The sequence below is a fragment of the Apodemus sylvaticus genome, chromosome 3 (genome assembly GCF_947179515.1).
Source record: "Apodemus sylvaticus chromosome 3, mApoSyl1.1, whole genome shotgun sequence".
NCBI classification, from domain to species: Eukaryota; Metazoa; Chordata; class Mammalia; order Rodentia; family Muridae; genus Apodemus; species Apodemus sylvaticus.
In genome coordinates, this window is record NC_067474.1 from 110,491,759 (window position 1) to 110,512,510 (window position 20,752).

The 20,752-nt window shown below is 37.1% G+C and overlaps 1 protein-coding gene across 1 annotated transcript in view; it reads left to right on the forward strand.

The window, feature by feature from the left end:
• The window catches only part of Hook1 (hook microtubule tethering protein 1), a 55,740-nt gene that overhangs the window by 22,718 nt on the left and 12,270 nt on the right, over nucleotides 1–20,752 (forward strand). The window contains exons 5-14 of the mRNA XM_052176783.1: nucleotides 311–443; nucleotides 3,322–3,389; nucleotides 4,319–4,381; nucleotides 6,266–6,349; nucleotides 8,675–8,841; nucleotides 11,624–11,764; nucleotides 12,458–12,659; nucleotides 13,240–13,350; nucleotides 20,252–20,339; nucleotides 20,419–20,479. Coding sequence (XP_052032743.1) covers nucleotides 311–443; nucleotides 3,322–3,389; nucleotides 4,319–4,381; nucleotides 6,266–6,349; nucleotides 8,675–8,841; nucleotides 11,624–11,764; nucleotides 12,458–12,659; nucleotides 13,240–13,350; nucleotides 20,252–20,339; nucleotides 20,419–20,479 — 1,118 coding nt within the window. The remainder of the gene's footprint in view (nucleotides 1–310; nucleotides 444–3,321; nucleotides 3,390–4,318; nucleotides 4,382–6,265; nucleotides 6,350–8,674; nucleotides 8,842–11,623; nucleotides 11,765–12,457; nucleotides 12,660–13,239; nucleotides 13,351–20,251; nucleotides 20,340–20,418; nucleotides 20,480–20,752) is intronic.

The window sequence follows — 20,752 nt, forward strand, 5'->3', positions numbered from 1 at the left end:
AGTCTTCTGGGCTAACATAATCCTGCTTACTGTCTCCTAGGCAAGCATTTCTATTACAGTAAAACAGCCTAGGTCCCCCTTAACAAATCCCTGTTTTTCTGATATGAGGTCAAACACAGTCAACCAGAATTTTGTGAAGGGACCAGAATATGGCTGACTTGGTTTTAGTATTAGTAACTCATGATTTCTTAGTTTATTTGAGTTATTTCATGAAGTTATTTTGATTGAATTTTTCTTTAAATAACAGTATAAATTCTCTGTAGCTTACATAAATGAGTAATCTAATTTATTTATTTTTTTACTTCTTCAGTTTTTGGGGCAGCAGATTTCTGAAGAACTTATCCCTGATTTAAATCAAATAACTGAGTGTTCGGATCCTGTGGAGCTTGGGAGGTTGCTTCAGCTAATTCTAGGATGTGCAGTCAACTGTGAAAAGAAGCAAGGTGATAAGCAAGTTCCAGTCACCTGACATTTGAACTTTCTAGAAATAATCTACATTGCTAGTTCTCTATGCTGGCATTTACAGGAGGATGGTATCTTTCTGCTACTGGGTGGCTGAAAGCACCCTGATGTGTAAACTAGATCTAAGTTCCAGACCTCTCTGTCATTAGCAATGAATGCTGCAACTCTTGACTATCCTATATTCTGGTGGTCAGTGGCTATATTAAGCATATTTAGTTGAAATAAGTTAATATCTGATGTTTAGGATACATTATGTAGTCAATAAGATAGATTCTTGGGTAAATATTTTTCATAATAAAATATTCAGTCATTAAATTATAATAGAAACTTTCTTCAAATTATATGTTGCTCTTTTTAGAAAAACAACTGTCCACTGTTTTCTTTTGAGAAATGGACAGTGGTATTAATGGAATCAGTGCATTATACTAGTATACACAAGCATAGTAATTTTTGTGCTTCTGAGCACAAAATGTCATAAGAATAAACTGGGTAGACTTGAGTCTTCTTCCCAATGGGAGCCTGAATCAGCTTGGGTGGGAAGAGCTTTGATCCTGCTTCTGTGTGCTTTAGAGTTAAATCTTGGCCTTAGAGTTCCTCCTTCATAAAAACTTCTGCATGTTCAAGAAAGGATACCAGACAGGTAAATTCAGTAAGAACAAGCTCAAGAAATATAAAATAACATGAAATCAACTGTAGTTAATAAAATAGATGTACACACACACACACACACACACACACACACACACCCACCCCATAAACCTTTCTTTTCCCAGTATCTGCCATTCAGTAGCTACTTTTTCATAGGACCAAGTAATCAGTCTTTCTGTATTACTTCCAGAGGATGTTAAGATCTATATGTTGTTATTTTGTGAAACTTAAGAATTTTTACTTATGCAGGTTAAAATATCCCTAGCTATTACAAAATCACAAGGAATAATTAAGGTATAAACTAGTACTTTTTATTACAGTTGTGGTTCTTTTATTCTTTGATTAATACTTTTCCAATTTCTGGTTATTTTAACATATTTTTACATGATTTATATTTCCAAATGTTACAGATATAACTCATTTTCAGAAAAATAACATTTCATTTTAATTCTTTTTCATTTTGGTATTAATTAATTTGTTGTATTGCATTCTTTCATTATTTTTTTTGAGTCTATCATGCTTATAAACCATAATTGACAGTTTAAGCTACAGTTTTTCTTGGAGATGATTTTATTGTACTCTGAAAATTTTACTGCACTATCTCATTCATTATTTAGCCTAAGCATTATTAAATAGTCTCATCTTCATATTTTGAAAGGAAATTCAGTTTCTGGAAATATAAGCGGTCAATTTAATAAGAAGTACATATAAAGAAAACAGTTTAACTTTCAAAATATGTGTATGGGTTATAACTTAGGTTTGAAGAGCTAAATAAAAACTACTAGTGGACTGAGCATGGTTTTGCAGTAGACCTTTCATTTACCATATTTGGAGCCCTGGATTCCCTCCTCAGAGCTGCACAGGGATTCAAAATTGGAAAAAGATAACCAAAAATTCTCAAGAAATGAACTCCCTAAATTTATGGCTACAAAACAACTTCTGCACTTTTGTGAGAATTGGCTTAATTATTAATAATGTCCTTCTCAAAGGAGAAGATTATTTTTGTGTAGATTTCATCAGACTTGAAGCATTTCATCATCTAGGTCATTAAAGGAAACCATTGTGTCTTTGGTACATTTTTCAGCTATTTTTTGTATCACTTAGTGGCCGTATGCATATCATAACCTTTTAGACTCTTTTAGACTCTTAGCATCACAAAAGAAAGGAAGACTTAAAGGACTTAACAGGAGTCTCTAAAAATCAGTAAAACCCAAAAGTATTAGGTAAATTTGAGTGTTCGGGGCAATAGTTGTGGGAAGCTCTTACAGATGAAGATGACTTATGTCTGTAGATATCAGAGACATTCTTTGATTAAGGTCCTCATTTCCCTTTTATTTTATTGGATATTTTCTTTATTTACATTTGAAATGTTATCCTCTTTCCCAGTTCCCCCCTCCCAGTAACCTCCTATCCCATCTTCCTTCCCCCTGTTTCTATGAGGGTGTTCCTCTACCCACCCCACTCCTACCTCCCTGCCCTCAATTCCCCTACACTGGGGCATCTATTAAACCTTCATAGGACCCAAGACTTCTCCCATTGATCCCTGACAAGGCAATCTTCCTCTACATATGCAGCTGGAGCCATGTGTACTCCTTTAAGATTTATTTATGTATGTGAGTACATGGTCACTCTCTTCAGACACACCAGAAGAGGGCAACAGATCCCAAATGATTGTGAGCCACTATGTGGTTGCTGGGAATCAATCTCAGGACCTCAGGAAGAACAGTCAGTGCTCCCAACCACTGAACCATCTCTCCAGTCAATGTCCTCACCTGCAGTCATTTCCTATCTGAATGAATCATCCTTATGTACTGTATATGTTTATGGAAAGCTTTAAAATCTTGTGAGAATTAGTGGATTCCAACCAGATGTTACAGAAGGTGTCATATGTACCTTTGAAAGCCTTCCTGGAATAAATATGGTATAGCAGAAGTTTCTAGATCTAAAGTTGGAGAGTTACTATCAATAGTTTTAATATTACTTGCAGTAGTTTTCTCTTACCAAAAAACTAAAGGGTTTCTTTTTTCATCAAAATATTTAAATTACTAAGGTAAATATTTTCAACTTGCTTTTAATAGGCACGTTAGTGAATTAGTATATTTGCATGAAGAATCATTTATAGGTATTTAATATTCATACTTTGATTATTGAGTAGCTAAGAAATTATATAGAACAGATTTTTATTATGAATTTAATATTTTTAAATTATAGAACATATTAAAAATATAATGACCCTGGAAGAATCTGTTCAACATGTGGTCATGACTGCAATTCAGGAGGTAAGTGATACCATGTTCATGTGAGTATGAAGATTCTGAACCAAATTATGTAAAACTTCATATAAGTTTTTAACAATTAAAAATAAGTTAAAACCCTTCAAGTTTAGTTCAAAATCCATAATTCTAAAAGCCAGTTGATATTTAATATTTCAAAGTACTTTTATTTTATTTTGGAGCTCAGCACCAAACCCTGGGTCTTGTGATTGCATGTTCTACTATGGAACTAAATCCCTAGACCCTGAAAGTAATTTTCAGTCCCTTCCATTAATAAGAACAGAGTCATCAATTCTACTACATGTAGAACTTTCCATTTTTCTCTTCTTGCTTCCAGCTAGAACAGTGTTCCTGACAATCTCATGTATCTGGATCAGGTACATTTAGAATTTTAGACTTGTGAAAACTTAGCTTTTGGAACCAAATAAACTGAATTGAAGACTAATTATATATCAGGTATAGAGAAAGGATACCAAATTCTTGGGGTTTAGTATTGTCTCTTAATACCAGTTAGAAATCTTGGGTGAAAAGTGTTAATATATCATATTTGAATTTGAATCATATTTATGAGGGGCATTACAGTACACCCTGTAGTCCTAACATTACAGAAAGATCACAAGTTTAAAAACAGTTTTTCTACCTTATGAGAATTCTGACTATGAAAAGGATCAAAGAAATGAATCAGTCGTCCAGTTAAAAGCAATTTGTGTTAATATGTCCCCAAAAGCTTGCAGTTTAATTTATTTTTAATCTTAATCACTTATGTCCTCGAAGATTCTTGTTTGGTTCTACCTCTAATGAAATTTTTACTTGATTAATGTTCTAAGGATCATTAAGGCAAGAGAAAGCTAAATATAAATCAATTTAATTTTATGTAAATATGTTTTCTAAACATTGTACTAGTGTATTTAACTTTGCTATTTTCATTTTCCTAGTTGATGAGTAAAGAAATAGTGATCTCTCCTGCAAGTGACACGGTGGGAGAATTAGAGCAGCAGGTGAGACTTCATTGCAGAGGAGACAGTTGACAATGTTGACATGATTCCGATTCCTCTACCAGTAATTCTCCAAGACTTAGTTGTGTATGGTATCCCCTCTGTGGGACTGAATCTGGTTTACTGTAAGATAGTCCTTGGACATTAATATGTATGTGCTAATAAATATAAGTAGTGATAGCTTTTACTGGCTCCTATTATCATACTCAAGAGACAGTGGCACTAAATATTCTACCTGACCCTTGATGTAGCCCATTCTATGTGGTTATACAATTAAGCAGTATATAATTTTTAAAAGTCTGCAAGTTTAATTATGGTTTTAGTATTGATACATACATGCACGCGTGCATGCACACACACACACACACACACACACACACACAATTTCTATCTTTTTGTCTGCGATTGAAGAAAGAGCTCCAAGATTCAAGGATCCTATGATAGCACTTTTTACTAGAGAAAATGGCCCTTCTCCCTATATATAACCTAATCTAGGTAATCTAGAGAAAGAATAAAAGGAGAGGCCAAATGCACTTTTAGGTATTTCTTTTATAGACATCCACCTTCTCCTCTCCCATAGATAATATTAGGCATCTTTCCCCGCCATTAATTTATTTACTTTAACCCCTATCACTGAACCCCCTGTCTTCTGGTTCCCTCTGACATAGTCCCTCTCACAAACCCCCTCCCTTTCTCTTCTGAGAAGGTGGAGGCTCCCCCTGGGTATCTTCCCACCCTGACTCATCAAATCTCTATAAGGCTAGGCACATCCCCTCCCACTGAAGTCAAACAAGGCAGCCCAGTTAAGGGACTGGGATCCACAGACAGGCAATAGGTTTAGTGACAGCCCCTGCTTCAGTGGGGGACCCACATGAAGCTGGAGCTGCACATCTACTACATCTGTATGGTGTTATAGGTTCAGCCTGTGTATGCGTTTTGGTTGGTGGTTCAATCTCTGAGAGCCCCCAAGGATACAGGTTAGTTGACTACTGGTCTTCCCATGGAGTTCCTATTCCCACTGGAGCCTTCAGTTCTTCCCCCAATCTTCCATAATATTCCCCAAGTTCCATCCAGTGTTTGGCTGTAGGTATCTGCATCTGCTTTAGTTAGCTGCTGGGTGGAACCTCTTAGAGGGCAGTTATGCTAGGCTCCTGTCTGCAAGCATGACAAGAGTATCATGAATAGTATTGGGAATTGGTGCTTGCCCATGGGATGAGTCTCAAGTTGGACCAGTTACTGACTGGCCGATCCCTCAGTCTCTGCTCCTTTTTGGTCCCCACATTTCTTGTAGACAGAACAACTTTTGGGTTGAAGGTTTTGTGGGCAAATTGGTGTCTATCCCTCCACTGGGGATTCTGCCTGGCTACCGGAGGTGGCCACTTCAGGTCCCACATCCCCACTGCTAGGATTCTCAGCTAAAGTCACCCCATAGACTGGAAGTCTTCCCATCCCAGGTCTCTATCTTGTTCTATAGATGCCCCCGCCATCCCTAGCCACTGATTGTCATTTATTCTTCTGGCCCTCTGGACCCGTTTCCTGTTTCTTCCCACACCCGATCCTGAGGCCCCTAGGCATCTAAAGACTATTTCAAATTTTTTTATAGAAATTTTGTTTAAATATAAGCATACTGTTTTTTTTTAAACATTTTCTATAACATTAAAAATACAATCCAATAACCTTTAAAATATGTCTTCAGAATTTTCATAAAAGTCTATTTCTGTGATCCCTTATCTTTATTAAATGTCACACCAAGGCAACACAGGAAGGCTCATTAGTTAAAAGGTGAATTTTAAACATGATTTCTAATACCATTATACATGTGTTGACAGAAGGATTTATTCTGATTTGCTAAACATTGTCTATTGAGAATCATGTTTTTGGTTTCAGCTTAAAAGGGCTTTAGAAGAGCTTCAGGAGGCCATTGCAGAAAAGGAGGAGCTGAAGCAGAGGTGCCAGGAACTGGATATGCAGGTACGGACCGAGAGGCCTGGGTGGACGAGAGCTCTCTGTACATAATGAAAATTGCTCACATGCTCTGAAGGTTGGCTTTCATTTCATGCAAGAGATATCAGAATGATTCCTTAACATTTAAACAGAAGTCTTATAAATATTTTTCTCTGTTTAAAAAGTTGTTGGCTTGAATATTCTTTGAGAAAACCATTATATTAATTAGAGATATTTATTTTTAATTTCATGATGAGGATTTAGTTTTGTGTGTTACAAGATTGGGATTTTAATTTATGCTATAATTGGTTCTGAATAGTAAATGTAATAATTTAAACTTGTTTTAAGTAATGTATGACTTGCAAATAGAGTGTATATTTTCTCTGGTTCATTTGTGTGTGAGTGAGTGTGTGAGAGTGTGTGTGTGTGTGTGTGTGTGTGGTGTCATGTTTATCTGTTATGTAATTCCTGTATTAAGCAAATGTGGTACGATGAAATGTTGGGGCCAATTGAATAAAGACAGTTGTTCAGGTATGGCAAAACTAGCCTATAACCATATCCATGTGCTCTAGAGATGGAACTAGGATGTATTTAGTATTGCTATAAACAAAGTAGTAACATTAAAGGTTTTCCTTTATCAAGTGAGAAAGAATGTCTCCTCTTACATGTATAAAATATAATGTTTATGATTATCAGTAAACCAGGAAAAGTGAGCATAGTGGTGTACGTGTATGTTCATGTATGTGATTATAACTATCTGTATTTCTGTCTGTGTATGTATACATATGTATGTGTGTATTTTGCTCTGCTAAGTATTAAAACCATGTTTCTGTAAGTGCATTTTATGCCTCTCAGGTTCTGTGTCACTGAGGCTCTGCTCCATACTCCTAGAAGTTCTTAATGTCTACAATGAGGCTCTATTTATTCATTTATTGACTGATGGTAATAGAGCAGCAATATTTCTGAATCAAAGTGATTATGATAATAATAGGGATGAAGATGTTAATACTGCAGAAAAGTACTTGAAATGGCCTAAGTGAAGAATAAAAGCCACGTATGTTTTGTACCATGATATAAACTCATGTTTGTATCAGAGAAATCAGAAAAATAACTGGAGGAAACATTTGGAAATCCATCCAGCCTCCTTATCTCAGGGAAGGCCTGCTCCTTGCTCTCTCAGATGCTTCTGGTGTTTCCTCTTAAAAACACAATTAAAAAATAATCAGAAAAGAGTATTCTCTAAAGAACTTTCTAATCAGAACACAGCATCACTGTAATTAGCAGTTGTGGCAGATCAATGTGGTCATTGCTATTTAAGTGTTGCTGTGGCTTCTCGTGGTGCTACTATGTTGGTTGCTCAACCCAAGCATAGGCTAGTGGTATGTTGTTATTATGTCAAATATCTTACTATGTATATGCAAATGTCCCCAAATCTTAAATGCTCAGAGTAGGAATCCTTAACCTGTATTCTTTGACCCCATAGTGTTTATATTAGAATAACTCCTGCACCCCTTACAGAAATACTTATATCACTACTCTTAGGGTCATACCCTTTTTGATATTAAAATCACTTAGAATTTGTGACAGATTTGTAGTGACTGAATTGTGTGACAAATTTAGCTAAATACATTGACTTTAAAACAGAAAGTTGCTTTTAAAGTTGTCTCCTGGTGTCATGTTTTTAGCCTATCTATAGTCCTCAGTTGTATCTGTTACAAAGCAAACTGAGCACTGTTTCATTATTAAAGTAAGATTCAGGAACTGTTTCAAAACAGGAATTAGTTTAGGAACTCCAAGAAAAACAATGGGGAGGTTGCCAGTGAAGGAACAGGTTGAGGTCAAGGAAGCTGTGAGAGATGACTCAGTCGGAGGAGCTTGGGGGCCTGAGTTCAATCATTAGAGCCTATGGAAAGGTAGGAGAAGGGGACTGACTCCATAAAGGTAGCCTCTAAATATCTGCACGCAGTGGGATGTCCACCCATAGTATATTGGTGTGAGTATATATAACACACACCACATACACACACATACACACACACACACACACACACACACACACACACTCACACTTTCCTATTGCGAACCTAAAATGAAAACTTAGGTTGAAAAAAATAATCACATTCTGAAAATTAGCTTAGATCTCAAATTGAATCTTTACTTTACATTTAGATTTAGAAACATTCACTTATTTCCCTTGTTTGATCTGAAACTCCTATAATTAGAATTTTCATGTTGGAAGAATCCTTTAAATATTCTCATCTGTTAGTTAAAGTGTTCATTCCTCAGTCAGGACTAGAATACAGAACTTCTGCCTCTTCAGTGGTTGCTTTGCTATTGCTGTTTGTCTCTTAGGTGACTGCACTTCAGGATGAGAAGAATTCACTGGTCTCTGAGAATGAGATGATGAACGAGAAGCTGGACCAGTTGGACGGCTCGTTTGATGATCCAAATACAATGGTTGCAAAGAAGTATTTTCACGTACAGCTACAACTAGAACAGTTACAAGAAGAAAACTATAGGTAGTATATTTAGTAGAAATTGTTGAGTTTTATTAAACTAATATCTAAAGCATCATAAACATCAAAAGCTGGTGATTGAGAACTATACATGCTTAGGACTTTGATTAAAGAGCATCTAACAAAAATACCAAATGTTGTCAGTGCTTCCTCACAAGGTTCAGTTCAGTTAAACAGGGGTAGGATGTGTACATTAAAATAAAGGCATTTAGAGGTATAAGCCAGATATTGGCCAGAGGCAGTAAGAGTTCAGAGGACATATGAGGTCTTGGTGCCTCAATAGAAGTAAGTGCTAGTGAAGTTGAGCATTTTTTAAGATGTTTCTCCGCCATCCGAAGTTCTTCAGGTGAGAATTCTTTGTTTAACTCTGTACCCCATTTTTTAATAGGGTTATTTGGTTTTCTGCGGTCTAACTTCTTGAGTTCTTTGTATATATTGGATATTAGCCCTCTATCTGATGTAGGGTTGGTGAAGATCTTTTCCCAATTTGTTGGTTGATGATTTGTCTTGTTGATGGTGTCCTTTGCTTTACAGAAACTTTGTAATTTTATGAGGTCCCTTTTGTCAATTCTTGATCTTAGAGCATAAGCTATTGGTGTTCTGTTCAGGAACTTTCGTCCTGTACCGATGTCCTCAAGGGTCTTCCCCAGTTTCTTTTCTATTAGCTTCAGAATGTCTGGCTTTATGTGGAGGTCCTTGATCCATTTGGAGTTGGCTTAGTACGAGGAGACAAGGATGGATCAATTCGCATTCTTCTGCATGCTGACCTCCAGTTGAACCAGCACCATTTGTTGAAAAGGCTATCTTTTTTCCACTGGATGTTTTCAGCCCCTTTGTCCAGGATCAAGTGGCCATAGGTGTGTGGGTTCATTTCTGGATCTTCAATCCTGTTCCATTGATCCACCTGCCTGTCACTGTACCAATACCATGCAGTTTTTAACACTATTGCTCGGCAGTATTGCTTGAGGTCAGGGATACTGATTCCCCCAGAATTTCTTTTGTTGTTGAGAATAGTTTTAGCTATCCTGGGTTTTTTGTTATTCCAGATGAATTTGAGAATTGCTCTTTCTAACTCTATGAAGAATTGAGTTGGGATTTTGATTGGTATTGTGTTGAATCTGTATATTGCTTTTGGCAAAATGGCCATTTTAACTATATTAATCCTGCCAAGCTCAACTTCACTAGTTATCAGGGAAATGCAAATCAAAACAACCCTGAGATTTCATCTTACACCAGTCAGAATGGCTAAGATTAAAAACTCAGGAGACAGCAGATGTTGGCGAGGATGTAGAGAAAGAGGAACACTCCTCCACTGCTGGTAGGGTTGCAAATTAGTACAACCACTCTGGAAATCAGTCTGGCAATCCCTCAGAAAACTGGGCATATCACTTCTGAAAGATCCTGCTATACCACTCCTGGGCATATACCCAGAGGATTCCCTAGCATGTAATAAGGATACATGTTCCACTATGTTCATAGCAGCCCTATTTATAATAGCCAGAAGCTGGAAAGAGCACAGGTATCCCTCAACAGAAGAATGGATGCAAAAAATGTGGTATATCTACACAATGGAGTACTATTCAGCCATTAGAAACAATGAATTCATGAAATTCTTAGGCAAATGGATGGAACTGGAGAACATCATACTAAGTGAGGTAACCCAGTCTCAAAAGATCAATCATGGTATGCACTCACTAATAAGTGGATATTAGCTTGGAAAACTGGAATATGCAAAACATAATCCACACTTCAAATGAGGGACAAGAAGAAAGGAGGAGTGGCCCCTAGTTCTGGAAAGATCCAGTGTAGCAGTATAAGACAAAACCAGAACAGGGAAGTGGGAAGGGATGGGTGGGAGAACAGAGGGAGGGAAGGGGGCTTATGTGACTTTCGGGGAGAAAAGGGGAAATCATTTGAAATGTAAATAAAAAATATATCGAATAAAAATTTTTTTAAAAAAGAAGTAAATGCTAAATAAAAGAAGCAGAACTTAAGATAAAAAGATGCTTTTCACTCTAACATTCTGCTCTTTGAAATAAATATTATGTTTCTGATGGGTTGACTCCTGAGCCTTGGTTCTGATGGGTTGACTCCTGAGCCTTGGGCCAGTAGGTATTAAGAGTTTTAGCGAAATGCAGATTTTTTTGCCCCTTTAAGCTTCAGCACATATTTCCTAAAAGCAGCAAACCACAATGTAATGATAATCTGCAAGTTTTTCATTGACAAGGTGTTCTTAGGTAATTTTCAAATTCAATTAGTTGTCTCAATTTCTTCGTTTTTTCCATATCAAAATTGAGTCCAGGATATTTTGTTAACTGGTTCATGCTTAGTGGATTCTACGTCTGGGCTGTTGCTCTTATCTTATTTTGATGCTCTGCTCTCCTAGATTTGGCCAACTTAAACTTTGTATCCTTAAATGTCATCGTTTTACTACTTTCTTTCTGACACCACAATATGCCTTAGACTAATTGTCCTTAACTTACCATGGAGTTAATGTTTACCTCCGTACATGTTACGCATTTAAACAATAATTACTATCAATGCTTTTTCTTTGTTTGCCAATTAAAATTGCTGTTAAAAACTGATATAAAGATAAAGTGAAAACCCAGAGTACCATTTACCTTTCAGTTGTTTCAATATTAACAGCCATGAGTTACCTTCTTCTTTTCTTTTTTTCCCTCTTCAGAATGTGGAATTTATCTATGTCATACCAACTTCATATCAATGTGAAGAAAGTGTGAAGGATGAAGACAATATTAAAATCTATTTGCTTTCTTCTTTAAAGGCTTGAAGCTGCAAAAGATGATTACCGTGTTCACTGTGAGGAACTTGAAAAACAACTGATTGAATTTCAGCACAGGAACGATGAGCTGACAAGCCTTGCTGAAGAGACCAGAGCCCTAAAAGATGAGATAGATGTTCTTAGGTATGGCCTGTCTGGCTTGTTGTACTACTTCAAAGATATTGTTTAAATAATTTGAGTAATTTGCTGTTTTACAAGAGCTCTTAATATCATCCCTGTGTATTGATCAGTGATCACTTTATTGAGATTTCTGGGTCATCTTCTGTATATATGATATTGTGAGATATAAGAGGTATGCTTCCTGGCTGTCTGTGATATATTTGGGAGGACATCTTGTAGGAATTGGGTCTCCTTCCCCGATGTGGGTTCTGGTAACTAAACTTAGGTGTCAGGCTGGAGGGGACCACTTTCAACCACTAGGCCATCTTGCTTGGACTTTGTTACTATTTTTATATAACTTTTTTCTGTTTTAAATGCCCATTTGAATGGAAGTCATTATAGCTATGTAGTTCTAAAGAAAAATGCTTCACCAGACAAATTTGTCAATTGAATTAACTTTGCAAGCATATAGAACATGTACATTTTGATAAACTATATGCTTAGTTTTCCTGGGAACTGCAGGTAGCTGAGAATTGTTTAATCATATATATAAAATTTTGATACATTGTGATAAAAGTATCAATCTGCCAAATTTGGAGTAATTTAATATATGATGACTTTATAGCAAAAATAATGAACTTGAAGCTTAGGCCTATGTTTGTTATTGTTTAGAAGATTCATTTTAGAGCTGGGAAAAAAAGTGTTTTGTTATTGTAGGGCTACCTCAGACAAAGCAAATAAACTGGAGTCAACTGTGGAGATATATCGTCAGAAGCTACAAGATCTAAATGACCTCCGCAAGCAGGTGAAATCTTTACAGGAGACAAATATGATGTACATGCACAACACCGTGAGCTTGGAAGAAGAGCTGAAGAAGGCCAATGCAGCTCGTGCACAGCTAGAGACCTATAAGCGCCAGGTGAGACATATCTTACTATCTCATTGGTGCAGAGGGATTCAGAAGCTAAGAAGCATCGAGGGTAGTGTTTTGTCTGCTTCCAGTGAATTTCTTCTTTCTACAGTTGTAGTTTAAGGATGGTTCAAGAACCTGACTTTCCTGTGTCCTTCCCCTCTTAACTGTCTTCTGAGCTCTTCAGATTTTCCTCTTGAACTTAGATTGTTTATCAGTGTTTGGTTATTTGGACAAATGCCTAGACAAGCATAGAAGGTAGAGCATATAGCTCTACCTTCAAATAGTTTGTTGTGCCATTTATCAAACAACCTAGAGAAATATTAAAATAAAACCTGCTTTTAAATATTAATTATGTTAAATAAATTAAATATATTAATACTACTAATAATGAATTAAGTATATTAAATATATTAAAATAATACTGTATTGAACTTTATGTAATTCTTATTTGATGTTCTATTTTTCTAAATACTTAGAATTAGACATTAATATTAGACATTTTATTTCCAATCACACTTTTTATTTATTCAACCCTGAAGTTTATGAGTATCATGAACTATTTTCCTTCACTTTTTTTTGCCCAAAGGTTCAGGACCTTCACAATAAGCTTTCCTCTGAATCCAAAAGGGCAGATACACTAGCATTTGAAATGAAGAGGCTTGAAGAAAAACATGAAACTTTACTCAAGGAAAAAGAGGTGATCATAAATGTTTGGTGTGAAATGTGTCTTTTTTTATTGTTAATGTTTTGGATTTCCCTAATCCTAATCTTTAACCACTAACCTGACACCTAAGCATATTTTCTTCCTAATGATTTTCTAGTTCCTTGCCTTAAGTTTTTAATCCCTTTTTAGTTGCTATATCAGTACATAGAAGTATGGGTTGATTTTTTTTAAAAACTTTTTTTGGCAACAATTAAGAGGCTCTTTTTCCTTCAGTATGCAAATTTTTGTTGTTTTGATTATTTAGAGAATCTGTTGACTCTAAAGGACTGGGTTTATTCATAGTTGTTCCATTCCACCAGTCAGCTTGTCTGCTTTTTGCCAGTACTGTGGTTCTGGTTGCTGTGGCTCTAAGATTTGATTTAATATCAAGTATGGTGATGTTCTCATTGTTTGCTTGGTTCAGGATTGCTGTGGCTATTCAGAATCTCGTGCTTTCATAGGAATTCTAGCTTTTCCCCATTCATTTTTTTTTTTGTATGTGTGAAAATGTTATCATTCCTTCTATAGAGTTTGCAGTGAATATGAATAATGTTGGTTGGGTTAGATATTTTAGCAACATTCAATGATTCTTATATAGAATACTAAAGGAGTATTAGAATTGAGAAATTAGTAAAGATGTAGGACAAAATTAATACCTGCTTTATGCACCAATAGTGAGATACTGTAAAGAAATCATGAAGAAAAATCAGTGACAATAGCTACAAATTAAAATACTTAGCATACACTTAACCAAGAGAGTATAAGATGTCTTTGATGAAAGTTAGAAAACATAGGAATTGATGGTGACATATAATGGAATGGAAAACTCCCCATTTTTGTGCATCCTTTATTCAATTCATTAGCTTTCATCAGTAGGGATAATGAAGTATCATCAGTCATAGGTCCCCTGTCTTAGTGCATGTTTTCTAACTGGCGATTTTTGGCCAGCCACTTTAAAGTAAAGACCACAAACAGGTTTATTAGTGTATATAAATAAACCACGAGTTCTCCTTTTTTTTTTTTTTTTTTTACAAATCTGCTGTTCCAAGGGTGTCATTTAGCTGTTTTCTGTGACAGAATGCCTGGCATATATGCAGACAGGAAAGATATATTTGAGCTTACCAGTTACTATAGTTTTAGTTCATAATGGCTCCTCCTTTTAGCAGGCCTCTGGAAGGATTGGACATTGTGAAAGCAGTGATATTTTAGAGGAATAGATTTTTCACCTAGTGGTGATGATAGATACCATAACAAGTGCCAAGTCCCCAGTGACATAGCCCCAGCAATCTGTTTCATCCAACTAAGATCCAGCATCTATTCTTCACCATCTAATATCACGGTCTTGTGAATCTACCAAGGATTAATCCATTCATTGGTTCAGGGCTCTCATAATCTAATTATCTCTGAAGTGCTACCCCTGCCAACCACCTATTTGTGGTTTGCTGATATTCTAGATGTAGTTCAGTGGAGTTGAAAATTAAAATGAACCATCATACAGGGCTTTAATATATATCCACAGAATTGAACCACCATTACCAACATCAAGTACTGTATGTCTGAGTCCCCTGTCATTCTCAGCAACTGTTTATAAATGTTTGCTGTCTCTACATTTTTTTGGTCTGTCTAGAGCATGCAGTGACAAGAACCTGAAGTTCTTGTCATATAGATCTTTCACTTGTTTGGTTAGAGTCACATCAAGATACTTTATATTGTTTGTGGCTATTTTAAAGGATGTCATTTCCCTAACTTCTTTCTCAGCCTGCTTATCCTTTGAGTATAGGAAGGCAACTAATTTGCTTGAGTTGATTTTTATAACCAGCCACTTTGCTGAAGTTGTTTATCAGCTGTAGGAGTTCTCTGGTGGAGGTTTTCGGGTCACTTAAGTAGACTATCATGTCATCTGCAAATAGTGATAATTTGACTTATTCCTTTCCAATTTGTATCCCCTTGACCTCCTTATGTTGTCTAATTGCTCTAGCTAGAACTTCAAGTACTATATTGAAAAGATATGGAGAGAGAGGACAGCCTTGTCTAGTCCCTGACTTTAGTGGGATTGCTTCAAGTTTCTCTCCATTTAGTTTGATGTTGGCTACCTGTTTGCTGTATATTGCTTTAACAATGTTTAGGTATGGGCCTTGAATTCCTGTTCTTTCCAATACTTTTAGCATGAAAGAATGCTGGATTTTGTCAAATGCTTTTTCTGCATCTAATGAGATGATCATATGGTTTTTTTCTTTGAGTTTGTTTATGTAGTGGATTGCATTGATGGATTTCTTTATATTGAACCATCCCTGCATCCCTGGGATGAAGCCTACTTGATCATGGTGGATGATCGTTTTGATGTGTTCTTGGATTTGGTTGGCAAGAATTTTATTAAGTATTTTGGCATCAATATTCATAAGAGAAATTGGCCTGAAGTTCTCTTTCTTTGTTGGATCTTTGTGTGGTTTTGGTATCAGCCTAATTGTGGCTTCATAGAGCGAGTTAGGAAGAGTTTCTTCTGTTTCTATTTTGTGGAATAGTTTGAAGAGTATTGCTGTTAGGTCTTCTATGAAGGTCTGATAGAACTCTGCACTGAAGCCATCTGGTCCTGTGCTTTTTTTGGTTGGGAGACTTTCTATGACCCTTTTTATTTCTTCAGGTGTTATGGGACTGTTTAGTTGATCTATTTGATCCTGATTTAGTTTTGGTGTCGGATACCTGTCTAGGAAACTGTCCATTTCCTCCAGATTCTCCAGTTGTGTTGAGTACAGGCTTTTGTAGTAGGATCTAATAATTTTTTGAATCTCCTCAGTTTCTGTTGTTATATCTCCCTTTTCATTTCTAAGTTTGTTAATCTGGATACTGTCTCTGTGTCCATTGGTTAGTCTGGCTAAGGATTTATCTATCTTGTTGATTTTCTCAAAGAACCAGCTCCTGGTTTTGTTGATTCTTTGTATGGTTCTCTTTGTTTCTACTTGATTGATTTCGGCCCTTGATGATTTCCTGCCTTCTACTCCTCCTGGGTAAAATAGCTTGTTTTTGTTCCAGGGCTTTCAGGTGTTTAAGCTGCTAGTGTATGCTCTCTCCATTTTCTCTTTGGAGGCACTCAGGCTGTGAGTTTTCCTCTTAGCACTGCTCTCATTGTGTCCCATAGATTTGGGTATGCTGTGTCTTCATTTTCATTATGTTCTAAAAAGTCTTTAATTTCTTTCTTTATTTCTTCCTTGACCAAGGTATCATTGAGTAGAATATTGTTCAGTTACCACGTTTATGTGGGTTTTCTGTTGTTTTTGTTGCTATTGAAGACCACTTTTACTCCATAGTGATCTGATAGGAGGCATGGGATTAGTTCGATCTTCTTATATTTGTTGAGGTCTGTCTTGTGACCAATTATATGGTCGATTTTGGAGAAGGTACCATGAGGTGCTGAGAAAATGGTACATTCTTAAAATGTTCTATATATATCTGTTAAATCTAATTGGTCCAAAACTTCAATTAGTTTCATTGTGTCCCTGTTTAGTTTCCGTTTTCCTGATCAGTCCATTGAGGAAAGTGCAGTGTTGAAGTCACCCACAATTATTGTGTTAGGTGCAATGTGTGCTTTGAGCTTTAATAAAGTTTCTTTTATGAATGAAGGTGCCCTTGCATTTGGACCATAGATGTTCAGGATTGAGAGTTCTTCTTGTTGTATTTTTCCTTTGACTAGCAAGAAGTGTCCCTCAGAGTCTCTTTTGATGACTTTGGGTTGAAAAGTCAATTTTATCTGATATTAAAATGGCTACTTCAGCTTGTTTCCCGAGACCATTTGCTTGTAAAATTGTCTTCCAGCCTTTTACTCTAAGGTAGTTTGTCTTTGACCCTGAGGTGTGTTTCCTGTATGCAGCAAAATGTAGGGTCCTGTTTATGTATCCAGTGAGTTAGTTTATGTCTTTTTATTGGGGCATTGAGTCCATTGATGTTAAGAGATATTTAGGAATAGTGATTGTTACTTCCTGTCATTTTTGACATTATTTTTTAAATTTGATTGGTTAACTTCTTTTGGGTTTGATGAGAGATGTTTACTATCTTGCTTTTTCCAGGGTGAAGTTTCCCTCCTTGTATTGGTGTTTTCCTCCTATTATCGCTGGGTCTGTGGATAGATATTGGGAAAACTTGGTTTTGTCATGGAATATCTTAGTTTCTCCATCTATGGTGATTGAGAGTTTTGTTGGATATAGTAGTTTTGGCTGGCATTTGTGTTTTCTTAGAGTCTGCATGAGATCTGCCCAGGATCTTCTAGCCTTCATAGTCTCAGGTAAAAAGTCTGCTGTGATTCTGATAGGTCTTCCTTTATATGTTACTTGGCCTTTTTCTCTTACTGCCTTTAATATTCTTTCTTTGTTTAGTACATTTGGTGTTTTGATTATTATGTGACGGGAAGTATTTCTGTTCTGGTCCAGTCTGTTTGGAGTTCTATAGGCTTCTTGTATATTCATGGGCATCTCTCTCTTTAGGTTAGGGAAGTTTTCTTCCATAATTTTATTGAAGATATTTGCTGGCCCTTTAAGTTGTAAATCTTCACTCTCATCTATGCCTATAATCCTTAGGTTTGGTCTTCTCATTGTGTCCTGGATTTCCTTGATATTTTGGATTATAAGCTTTTTGCATTTTACATTTTCTTTAACTGTTGAGTCCATGGTTTCTATGGAATGTTCAGCATCTGAGATTCTTTCTTCTATCTCTTGTATTCTGTTGTTGAGATTTGCATCTATGTCCCCTGATTTCTTCCCAAGGCTTTCTATCTCCAAAGTTGTCTCCCTTTGAGTTTTCTTAGTTGTTTCTACTTGTGATTTTAGATCCTGGATGGTTTTGCTTAGCTCCTTCATTTGCTTGTTTGTGCTTTCCTGTAATTCTTTAAGAGATTTTTGTGTTTCTCTTTCATGACCTCAGCCTGTTGACCAAAGTTCTCCTGTATTTCTTTAAGTGTTTTTTGCGTTTCCTCCTTATTGGCTTTTGTATTCTCCTGAATTTCTTCCAATGATTTTTGTGTTTCCCTTGCAAGGGCTTCTAACTTTTCATCCATTTTCTCCTGAATTTCTTTAAGTATATCCTTCATGTGTTCCTGTACCAGCATCATGACCAGTGATTTTAAATCCAAATCTTGTTTTACTGGTGTGATGGGGTATTCAGGACATGCAGTGCAAGCTGCCTTTTCCCCGGTGGCCTCTGGTGCACAGCTTACCTCCTGCACTGCCTGGAGACCGGGTGCTGTTGCCCAGGATGTTCAGATCCCGAAGCAGACACCTGAATGCTCCCACTGGGGCCTGCTGGATTCACCAGAGCACACTGACTCCTCCCAGCCGGCCTCCTGGAAGCCCCTCTTGCCTTGTGCAGGACCTGGAGATGTGGCGTTGCCGCCCAGGCAGATCTGTATCCGGAAGCAGAGAGATCTGAGGGCTCCCGCCAGAGGCCTCAGGACTGGAACCTAAGCTCTGTATCACCGGAGCAAGCTGTGCATTCCCACACTGCCTCTGGGTGCACACCAGGTCTCCCGCACTTCCTGGAGACCGAGTGCTGTGGCCCAGGCTGTTCAGATCCAGAAGCAGATACCTGAATGCTCCCACAGGGGCCCATTGGATTCACCAGAGCACACTGACTTCTCCTGTTCAACATCTTTATTCATCAGGGAAATGCAAATGAAAACAACCCTGAGATTTCCACCTCATCAGTCACAATGGCTAATATCAAAAACTCAGGGGACAGCAGATGCTGGAGAGGATGTGGATAAAGAAGGCTACTCCTCCATTGCTGGTGGGATTGCAAGCTGGTAAAACCACTCTGAAAATCATTTTGGCTCTTCCTCAGAAAATTGGATATAGTACTACCGGAGGACCCAGTTATACCACTGTGGAAGATAGTCCAACATGTAATAAGGACATATGCTATATTCATAGCAGCCTTATTTATAATAACCAAAAGCTAGAAAGAACCCAGATGTCCCTCAGCAGGGGAATGGATACAAAAAATGTGCTATATTTGCACAACGGAGTACTACTCAGCTATTAAGAACAATGACTTCATGAAATTCTTAGGCAAATAGATGGAAGTAGAAAATATCTTACTGAGTGAGGTAACCCAGGCACATGGTATACACTCACTGAGAAGTGGATATTAGCTCAGAAGCTCAGAATACCCATGATACACTTCATGGGCCACATGAAGCTCAAGAAGAAGGAAGACCAAAGTGTGGATACTTTAGTCCTTTTTAAAAGAGGAATCAATACCCATGGGAGGAGATACAGAGACAAAGTATGGAGCAGAAACTGAAAGAATGGTCATCCAGAGACTGCCTCACCTGGCGATCCATCTCATATATAGTTACAAAACCCATATACTATTCTGAATACTAACAAGTGCTTGCTGACAGGAGTCTGATATATCTGTCTCCTGAGAGGCTCTGCCAATGCATGAAACTACAGAAGAGGATGATTACAGTTAACCAATACATTGAGCACAGGGTCCTTAATGGAGGAGCTAGAGAAAGGACCCAAGGAGATGAAGGGGTTTGTAGCCCTATAGGAGGAACAATAATATGAACCACCCAGTACCCCCTGACATCTCAGGGACCAAACCACCAACCAAAGAGTTCACATAGAGGGACCCATGGCTCCAGCTGCATATGTAGCAGAGGATGGCCTTGTTGGATATCAGAGGAGAAGCCCTTGGTTCTGTGAAGGCTCGATGCCGCAGTATAGGGGAATGACAGGACAGGGAAGTGGCAGTGGGTGGGTTGGTAAGCGGGGTGGGGATGGGGTGAGATGGCAGGAAAGGGTGTTTTTGGAGGGGTAATGAGGAAAGGGAATAACATTTGAATTGTAAATAAAGAAAATATCTAATTAAAAAAATAACTGCTGATGAAACAATTCTTTTTTAGCGATTGATAGAACAGCGTGACACTCTGAAAGAGACGAATGAGGAGCTGCGGTGCTCAAAAGCACAGCAAGATCACTTAAACCAAGCTGGTGAGTTGGGTAAATTTAACTTTATTTTTCCAATGATTGAAATATACTGATGACACACTAATTGATTTTCATTGCTTAGATGCATCTGCTACAAAAAGTTACGAAAATCTTGCTGCTGAGATCATGCCAGTGGAATACAGGTAACGTTGTACTGATTGAAAATCCATATCTCATAGTACCAGTACCACTTCATTTTTTCTGTTCTTTTTTACATTTGTTCATCTTTAAGCTTTAGTAAAAGTTGAATTATTTAATAAAAGTTTATTTATAAGTTTTTATCATATTTTAAAACTAAGGTTATTGAGTAGATACAAATTCCCTTAAAATAATGTGGTTCCAGTGAGATACCTTAGTGGGTTAAGGTGCTTACTGCCAGTCCTGTCTTCCTGTGCTATCCCTGGACCCACATGGGG